The following is a 9734-nucleotide window of genomic DNA, read 5'->3' as shown; positions in this document are numbered from 1 at the left end:
CAAAAAAAAAAAAAAAAAAAAAAAAAAGGCTTGGCGCTTGAAGCTCAGGAGTTAGGACTCTGGATGCTAGCCACATACACCAAGGCTGGCAGGTTTGAACTCAGCCTGGGCCTGCTAAACAACAATGACAATCGCAACAACAACAACAACAACTAGCCAGGTGTTGTGGCGGGCACCTGTAGTCCCAGCTACTTGAGAGGCTGAGGCAAGAGAATCACTTAAGCCCAGGAGTTTGAGGATGCTGTGAGCTGTGACGCCACAGCACTCTACCAAGGGCAACATAGTAAAACCCTGTCTCAAAAAAAAAAAAAAAACCACAGAAAAAACTAAAAAATTATAATAAAGAAATTCATAAGATCACAAGTGAGACTGTTACCACACCCCTGCCCAGCCCTTGGAGGCTGCCTATGTTCACCCTCACTCTGCACCTCCCCCCACAGCCCCAGCCTGCAGAGCCACAGGGGGATTGCACATACCGTGTCTAGGACCTCAGCATCTGCTGTGGAAGCCTCACCACCTTCAGGGCACTATCCAGCTGGCGCAATCCCCAGCTATAGCCACACCATCCCGTCTACACAGCTAGCTCCAGACCTGTGTCAAGTCTCAGGGACATTAGCCCATGGCAGGCAGGCAGGGAGAGGTGGTCACTGTCCCTGATTCAAGCTTCAGCCATGCACAGGACCAACCTCTGTACCTCCAACAGCCACGTCTTGATGTAGATCCTGGCCCAAGCATCCCATCATGTCTGTACCTCCGGGGCAGAGGTGCCCCACCCTGCAGCAGGGATGGTAGCAGAACCCACCTTCCCTGGCCCTGGCTGTGTTCTGGCTGCACAGGCCAGTCTTGGTAGAAGCTGCCCATCAGCTGTGGCCTAACTAGTGGTCAGTAGGAGGGACCACTCAAGACACACCAGGGGCCAGGCTAAGAACTCCTCTGCCGGCTCGGGGCCTGTGGCTCAAGCAGCTAAGGCGCCAGCCATGTACACCCAAGGTGGTGGGCTCGAATCCAGCCTGGGCCCGACAAACAACAATGACAGCTGCAACCAAAAAATAGCTGGGCATTGTGGTGGGCGCCTGTGGTCCCAGCTACTTGGGAGGCAGAGGCAGGAGACTCACTTGAGCCCAGGAGTTGGAGGTTGCCATGAGCTGTGATGCCACAACACTCTACCCAGGGGACAGCTTGAGGCTCTGACTCAAAAAAAAAAAAAAAACCAAACTCTTCAGCCCTGAGGGTGAGACTGAGCCCCTGTTCAACTGTTTTCTCTTAAGTATTTCATACTCCTCTGCTGCCATGACCCAGAACACTACAGGTAATGGGGCTGGGGGACGCAGAGTGCCTTGCCCACCAGCCACCAGCACAGGCTGAAACCAGGCTGGCGCTGTTGGCTTTGGGTGCTGATTCTTACGTAATGCTACAGCAATGGAAAGACAGGGGGAAAAACTACTAAGAAAAGCTGAGCAGAGCCTTCTGTCCTAAGATGTTCAGCTGCCTATTTTTAAACAAGGCGCAATTATGAGGGTTTGCCTAATAATTCATGAACACTAATTGCCTGGCTATTTTCATCCCCAGAGTTGCTGTTCAGCTGAACTGCTGGTGGTTTGCCGGGGATTACATTAAATGCATAATTCAGGCATGAATGGGCGTGATGAGCCCCACATGGAGCCCCAGATGAGAGAAGGAAGCAACTCCCCAGCCCACACTGATGGGACTGCAAGCCATCTGCCCATCTGTACCCAGTGCCCACAGTGCTCGGCACGCGCCCCACGGCGAAAGCACTAGGAAGCCACTTTCACTAACTATCCACAGACGTCCACCCCTATTGTTCAGGGAGGTGGGTGTGCACTCTTGGGGGTAGGGTGGGTGTGTGCACTGTCTGGGAATGGGTGTGTATACCCCTGGGGGTGGGGTGGGTGTGTGCACTGTCTGGGAATGGGTGTGTATACCCCTGAGGGTGGAGTGGGTGTGTGCACCGTCTAGATTTGGCAGCAGGCAGCATGTACTCTGGTCTGTGTCACAATGATGAGACCCGAAGTGATAACCCTGTGGAAGCTGCCTGAAGGGGCAACAGCTTGTCCAGAAACCACTCTATGCTGGCACAGGCTTGAAAGAGAGGGGGCCTGTGTAACCACTGTGACTGTGGTCTTGCTGGGCTGTCTTGGTTTTCCATATGGGTGTCAAATTACCAGAGTGGCCTAAAGCAATACCCCTGTTATCCTAGTCCCTGGGTTAAGAGTCTGGCTGGGCATAAGGGACCTCCTGAGTGGGGTCTCCCAAAGTGCAGTCAAGGTGCTGGCCAGAGGCACCGAGGAATGCCTGTGACCCAGCCTCATCCTGCCCTTCTCCCTGCCACACTCTAGAGCCAGACAGAAGCAGCCCGCAGAAGTCTTCTGCACCCATCCCATGTGGATGGGAAAACAGCATGCAAGTCAGTTGCCCAGAGGCAGTGCATTTTCCCTTTGGCTTGGGGGTCTGGGAAATGTTCAGGAGAAATGCTGGGGCCGTCTGGAATGGCAAGGCCCCAGAGGACAGGTGCTGGCAGGGACACACAGGCTCTGTGTTAACCCTCTTCTCCTCACCCTGCGGCACTGACTGGCATCCTCTGAGCCAGTAGTGGAGCCTCCCCTCTGGACAGTGGGGGTGTGGGTGCATGGTGTTTCCCTGCTGGCAGCCTACAGTAGGCAGTGCTAAGAGCCATGTGAGACTGAAGGGGTCTCCCCCGGAGGGTGCGTTCCCAGAACTCAGCACCACAGACTGGTAGCTCCAGCAACAGAGGTGCTGTCTTGTAGTTCTGGAGGTTGGAGTTCAAGATCCAGGTGTTAGCAGGGTCAGCTCCTTCTGAGGGTCTTCTGTGTGCATGCTGCTTGCTCCATGCGTGCCTGCATCCTGACCTCTTCTTACATAGACACCCCCTTATCAACAAAGGCCACTCACATGAGTCATTTTACCGTAATCACCTCCTTAAAGGCCCTGTCTCCAAGCACAGCAACAGTCTAAGGCACTGGCAGTCAGGACTTTAACATAGGAATGCAAGGGGGATGTGGCTCAGCCAGTAACACCCTGTGACTATGGACGGCCCTGGAGCTGGTTCTTCCTCTGAGGAGTGGACTTGAAGGGACTGTCCCTTCACTTCCCTGAGAGCTGGCTGTGATAGCCACAACATAAGCCCTGGGGACACAGCCTGGCTTCAAATAGGCATTTTCAACTCAGGTTTCCCTTGCTGTTTTCTAGTTATCTTGCTGTCACTGAGAAGTAGGAGAGAAATGGTAAGGGATGAGGTTCTAGGAGGGTCTGAGGCCAGGGCGACTGGGGGTGAGGCGGGGTGACACCTGGGGCCTGATTCTGCTGGCCGGGATTAGGTGGTGATAGAGTGGGCAGGCTGCCCAGGACCAGCTCCCAGGCCCAAGAGGAACAGCAGAGGAGAGCGATACAACCAGAATTGAGCCTTCAGAAAACCCCAGGGCCTGCCTCAGCCTGGTGCCCACTGAGGAACAAGGACCTTAGTGGCTTTGCCATGTGCTTCTTTTCCCCAGCTTTACTTTACACATGGGCAGTTGGAGTAACTTCAAGGAACAGAGTGGCAAGTAGGGATACAGCTGAATCTGGGAGTAAAGAGTGCAGCCAGCAACAGCCTCAGACTCCGTTGGACAGTATCTCTCCATTTAAGAGCTGTGCTTGTCAGGTGCAAACACAGTTATTTTGCCGGCACTTGGTAGTTCAAATGAGCAAGGAGGATACCTAGGAAAGTTGAGGCACCAACCATCACACCACATCTCAGCTCCAGATTCTCCTAGCACTGGCAGCTCTGCGCTAATGTGGCTGAACTTCACGGCTGGTCCCACGCTAAGTCTTGCCAGAGGAGGTGCTGCCGAGATGCTGCAGGAGGATGGGCTTCTGTTCCCGCTGCCCAGGCGCTCAGGTGGCAGCTGCAGTGCCCGGCCAGTGCCTCCAGTCCCCTGCCGGAGCCAACAGTTCTCTCTGTGTACTGCGTTTTCCCTCAGGCTGCTGTCTGAGGGCTAGACGCTGACTCACCCAGCACCCACTGCTGGGGCTGCTCAGGGTCACCTTCTGGGTGCTAACTGGGCCCTGCACCCACCTCTCTACAGGATGGGAAATGCTCCACACTCTCATTATTCCTGGTCCTGAAATGACTTACTTCTGCATAGTTTCTCACGGTGACTTAAATCTGAGAACCTCACTGAAATGGTTCCAATCATTTGTGGTGCACATTTTATTTTATTTATTTAGAGACAGAGTCTCAATTTGTAGTCCCAGTTGAGTGTCATGGTGTCACAGCTCACAGTAATCTCAAACTCTTCAGTTTAAGCGATTCTCTTATCTCAGCCTCCCAAGTAGCTGGGACTACAGGCATGTGCCACAACACCCATCTATTTTTCAGAGACAACGTCTTACTCTGCCTCAGGTTGCTAGTCTTGAACCTGTGAGCTCAGGCAATCCACCCACCTCTGCTTCCCAAGTGCCAGGATTACAGGCATGAGCCACTGTGCCTGGCCTATGTGGTGTGCATTTTTTTGTTTGTTGGTTGGGTTTTTTTTGCAGTTTTTAGCCAGGGCTGGGTTTGAACCCACCACTTCCAGCACATGGGCCAGCGCCCTACTCCTTTGAGCCACAGGCACCATATGGTGTGCATTTTAAAACGATGAAAACTTCCCAGACAACTGCAAGAGAAAGTGGTCCCAAATGTCGCTCTGTGACATGGGTCACATCTTTGCCTCATTCTCTGTGTGGACAAATGTTGGGGTGCCCCTGGGAGAAAGGGCCAGCCATCCAGAGCCCAGGTTTGGGGGCCACATCTGGCTCACCCTCCCTGCCTCAATTGCTCATCTCTCTCTCGCTCTCTCTCTCTTTTTTTAATAGTAGAGTCTCACTCTGTCACCCTGGGTAGAGTGCCATGGCATGACGCCTCACAGCAACCTCAAACTCTCAGGTTCAATAATCCTCCTGCCTCAGCTTCCTGAGTAGCTGAGACTACAGGTGCCTGCCACCACCTTCAGCTAAACTTTCTTGTTTGTTTGTTTGTTTGTTTGTTTGTTGAGCGTTGCCCACCTCTTTCAGCTGGTCCCCACAGACCCTTGGATGCTGCTGCCAGAGGCGCCGAGGTGTCTTCCCAGACTTCCTGCTCGCACCTTGGACCAGCCAGCCCAGCTGGGCCCTCACTCTCTGACACCACAGCCTCAGTTCTGCTGCCCCAGCCCCTATAGACCCACAGAACTATGCCCCTAACATACGATCCCCTTCCGTGGCTGAGTCTCACATCTATGTGCTCCGGTTCCGAGTCCCTACCACTGAGAGGCACTCCACTGGCACCCCATTGTGAGGGCAAGGCCCAATGCATGGCCCCTGCCCTGCCGTGCCCCGGCCTGCCTCCCACACATAGCACCCAGCAGCATGAGGACTGCCTGGCATGACAGACACAGAGCAAGGGGGTTACCTGTATGCATTTTTGGAAACAGGGCGAGGATCAAACTTAAAGAAGATGATGCACATGGCGGCCACAGGGTGGCTTTGCTCATACGGGCCACAAGGTCTGTGGGGAGAGAAAAGACCGAGTTAACAGCACACGGCAGAGTGGCCTCTGAACCTGCAACAGCCTCAAACAGAAGCACTTCTGGGGCACGACGTGTGGACACTAGATAGCCGGCCACTGCAACTCAAGCATCTCCCAAACCTGCACGCTCATCAGCCCTGGACAGACCATCTCTCTGTGCCCACAAGGCTCACTGGTCCTGGACAGGTTTACCTCGCAAACCTGCTACAGTGGCCAAGGGACACCGGATAGTTCCTGAGATGACAGGACATAGCCAGCCATCCTAGGCTGACACGAGGGGTGCAGGGGCCCTCAAACCAAGCACTGTTTACAGGCTTCCACATCGGTAATGCCCAGGGCAGCCAGCGGCAACAAACCAAAATTCTCTCTGGAGGAAAATGTCTTCAACCTAAACCTCCCAGAAGTCTCACCAGCCATTTTTCAAAGACTCAAAACAGCAGGCAAGAGCCATGGAGTGAAACAAATATCACAGAAAGAACCTGCAGAAAGACCCGCACACATGTCAGAAACCAACCATGTGCTGTTCACAGAACGAAAAAAACAGCTTGAAAATATGTGCAGGGAAAAGGAAGGAATAGAGTAAACCAGGTTTGTGAAGCACCAAAAACAACATTTAGAAAGTTCTTTTGGAAATGGAAGCTACAGTGACTGCTGCAGACTAAAGCTCAGCAATGAGGCTAAGGGCAGAGCAGCGTGGCTGATGAGGTTGGGTGCCGTGTGAGGACACGGGGGCACGCTGGGCTTGGGGCAGGCCCTGGGTATCCACCTGCCAGGTGCTGAGGACAGAGGTCCCAGCACCCCCAAAGAGACCAAAAGACCCAGCCCTTGGTCCTAGGGGGAGGCCAATCTCTCATGTGTGTGAGAAGCCTGCTGTGGACCTTGCTGGAATCCCACTGGTCCTGAGACCTGGGGCTGCCTGAGGCCACCATCCTCAGGGCTTTCCAGGGCTGTCTGCCCCACCAGGACCGTGCTGCTCTGCAGTGTCATGAGGCCATTGCTTAGCTGCAACTGATCTTGACCTCTCTGGGCTGCCCACCAGTTGTTGGTGAGGCCACTGACACGGGCCAGATAGAGGGGCCCCCAGAATCAGCCATGGGACCCACTGTCTGGGCTGGCAGGGGTGGGCAGGAGACCAGCCCTGCAGGCAGCAGTGGCAGGGAATGCTCCACGTCCAAGGAAGGCCATGGACCGGCATCCAGGCAGCCTGGTGCTGGCGGTGTAGGCACAGAGCCCAGGGCTGCGGCCTTGACGAAGACGCGGTCATTGGGAGGGAAGGACCAGAGGAAAGCCAGCCCCTGGGGAGGGGACCATCAGGAACTGCCTTTCTCTCCAATCCCTCACCTCCCGCTCAGCCAGGTCCGCTGCCCACCGGCCCCCAGCTCTGGCCAGCAGGCCATCTCTTCCCCTTGCTGCTGCACTGCCACCATGGCCTGTTCTTCACCTAGGTCCCCATATGCTCCCTCAGTAAATCGGTACAGCCCAGCAGAGCCAATGTGCCCCCAGACCCCCCATAGAGCTCTGACACACCCCTCAGGACGTCTTCCCCATGTCCTTTTGACACCCTGCCCACAGGCCACTGTCTCACTCCTGCTGACTTACCAGGCTTGGAGAGTGAGCCTTGGACACAGCTCTGTCCTCTTGGTCACCACACTGTGGGCTGGGCATGGGGCAGGTAGGGGTAAGTAGCAGGAACCACCCCTGCGGGCAAACATAGCGGTCCTGCTCACACTGCCCTGCGCCGGTCTGCCTGGCCACTCAGAGCCACCTCCCACGGCTCCCATGGGAGGCAGAGCAGGAAGGGAGGCTGGGCTCACCCTTATGGGTCACCCCTGAGAGCCACTGGGAGCTTGCCCTCAAGGACACTGAGCTGGAAAGTGTGCAAGAGAGGACAGTGTTGTACCCTGCTTCCCTGGGAACACCCTAGCCTGCCTGATTCCCACCCCACCCTGGGCTCAGCACACAGGCCAAGTCCTGACCAGGTGTCCACATGTCCTCAGCAACTCAAGAAGGCCACAGGGTGTTCAAAGCCACATAGGGTCTTGGGGCTGCTCCTGAGGCCTGGGGGGCCAGAGCTGACCAGAGAGAAAGAGGTTGTAGGAAAAGGTAGGTAGGAGGGCCAGGGCCCAGCCACAGCCCTGCCCACAGGCCCAGGGGCCACAGCTTCGTGACAGCTGAGCATCTGCAGGAGGCTGAGCCCCACCTCCGAGTTGTCCTGTCCTGGGCACCACCTGCCGAGCACACCTGAGCAGGCCTGCCAAGTATAGGCAGGTGAGACGCACTCAACTCCCATCCTTGTACCTGGCTTCATAGCAGCTGGGGAATTGGGTCACGGGGAGGTGAAGAGGGCTCCCAACCAAATGGGGCAGGCCGCACAGAACCCAGCTCCCTGGGCAGGTCAGACCCTGACCTGAAGGAGGCTGGGCCTGGATGCCACAGGGCAAGGAGGAGACAGGTGTCCTCACCGAGAGTCCCAGGTCATGCAGCAGGGCTATGGGAAGGTGGGCCTAGTGGGCCCCTGCTGGCTGGACTTGGTGCAGCAGTAAGCCAGCCACCCTGAGCAGGCACATGGTGGGTGCTAGGCCCCACACCCACTCCCTGGAGGCCTGCCAGAGGCCATGAGCCCCCAGCAGCTGCACCACCCCGGCAGAGTCACTCTGTCCAGCCACACTGTGGAAACATTTGGAAGTCAACATTCCTACACAGGGGCCACTGACCTCCCCAGGCTGTTAAGAAGCCCCTAGTTAGGCTGGTGGGTGACAGGGAAGCTAGCTTCCTCCTGGCCACAATGGTCACTGTTCCCACATGTGGTCCCACTAGGGTAACTTCCTTGAAGGAACAGCCCTGACCCCGGGTAGGGTCAGGTCCCCAGGCATGGAAAGGCACAGCATGTGGCCCACACTGGGGAGGGGCAGCTGCAGGGGCAGTGATCAGAAGGAGCCACACATAGGGGCTGAAAGCAAAGCCTTTGAAGTGACCAAATATCCTGCCACTTGTCCGTGCCCTGGCGTGTTGGCGTGGTGCAGTAGCGAGTTTCCTAAGCCAGGACAGGGAACATTCTTCCTACCCTTCTGGGGAAGCACATCCCTACACGCTCACTGCAGCCCCAGGGGGGTCCTGGCTGGCTCAGCAGGGGCTCACACCCCACACCACACACCACGGAGCCTCCTCACCACAGCCTCCATGTGCTCCTCAACTCACATGGATTCCACTTTGCTGCACACAATGACCAAGCAATCTTTGTCACAACCAAAGATGCCATGTGAAAAGCTGATCCCCCATGAACCTTGCTGTGTTATAGCTCTTTTTAAATTTACCTATAAAAAAGCATGACCCTGCATGCACTCCTGCCGAGGATGCACTCTCTCTGAAAGCACCAGCCTAAGCGAGGACCACACAGACAGCATTCCCACACCTCACACCCACCTGTCTGCTCACTGGTCCCCGGGCTGGGGGCCCCTGTGGTGTCCTGGCCTACCCAGCAACTGCCTGCTGGGTGATGTCCACCAACCCGAGTGTGTACCTCTGCCAAGTCCTCTCATCTTCAGCCTTCAAAGGTGAACTGTGTGCAGTGCAGGGCTGGTTCAGCACCCTGCACGTGCCAAGGAGAACTGTGGCCTTGCCTGGTGCCTGGGAAGTCTGCTTTAAGCCTGTGGAATGTCCTGCTTGGTGAGAGCGTCCTTGTTCACCAGGGGCCTTTGATACCAGATTGTGTAGGGTAACAGTGTGACTTATGGGGTAGGGTATTGGCTCACCCCCTGGAAGGTCCAGAGACCAAGGTTGGCCAGGTCTACATGACGGGCCCTCAAGACAAACCTAGACACAAGGCTTGGGGGAGGGCCCACGGCTGGCAGCATGCCATTCATGTTGTCACACACTGCTGCAGAGTCAGGTGCTATCCACCTAACTCCACGAGCCCATGCCTGGTCTCTCCTGGACTTTGCCCTTTGCACCTCCTACCATTGCTGATTTCAACCTGTATCCTTTCCTTGTAATAAACTGTACCCATGAATATAACAGCGTTTCTGAGTTGTGCGAGTCCTCCTAGGCAATCACTCACCTGAGGGTGATCTTGGACTCTGGACAACACCAGCACAGGAGCTCAGAGAGGCAAGCACACTAGGCTGAGGCTACACAGTGGAACCTCCCCCGCTTCTTTTTTTTTTTTTTT

At 55.6% G+C, this 9734-nt stretch overlaps 1 protein-coding gene across 1 annotated transcript in view; it reads right to left on the bottom strand.

Annotated features, from left to right (window-relative positions):
• TANGO2 (transport and golgi organization 2 homolog) overlaps positions 1-9734 on the bottom strand; it is a 33572-nt gene that overhangs the window by 16845 nt on the left and 6993 nt on the right. The window contains exon 2 of the mRNA XM_003801710.3: positions 5450-5545. Coding sequence (XP_003801758.1) covers positions 5450-5505 — 56 coding nt within the window. The 5' untranslated portion in view covers positions 5506-5545. The remainder of the gene's footprint in view (positions 1-5449; positions 5546-9734) is intronic.

Source organism: Otolemur garnettii, unplaced genomic scaffold, assembly GCF_000181295.1.
Source record: "Otolemur garnettii isolate 467f Iridium unplaced genomic scaffold, OtoGar3 scaffold00218, whole genome shotgun sequence".
Taxonomy (NCBI): domain Eukaryota; kingdom Metazoa; phylum Chordata; class Mammalia; order Primates; family Galagidae; genus Otolemur; species Otolemur garnettii.
Note: the sequence above shows the minus strand (reverse complement) of the source record. Positions and strands in the feature narration are given on the sequence as shown.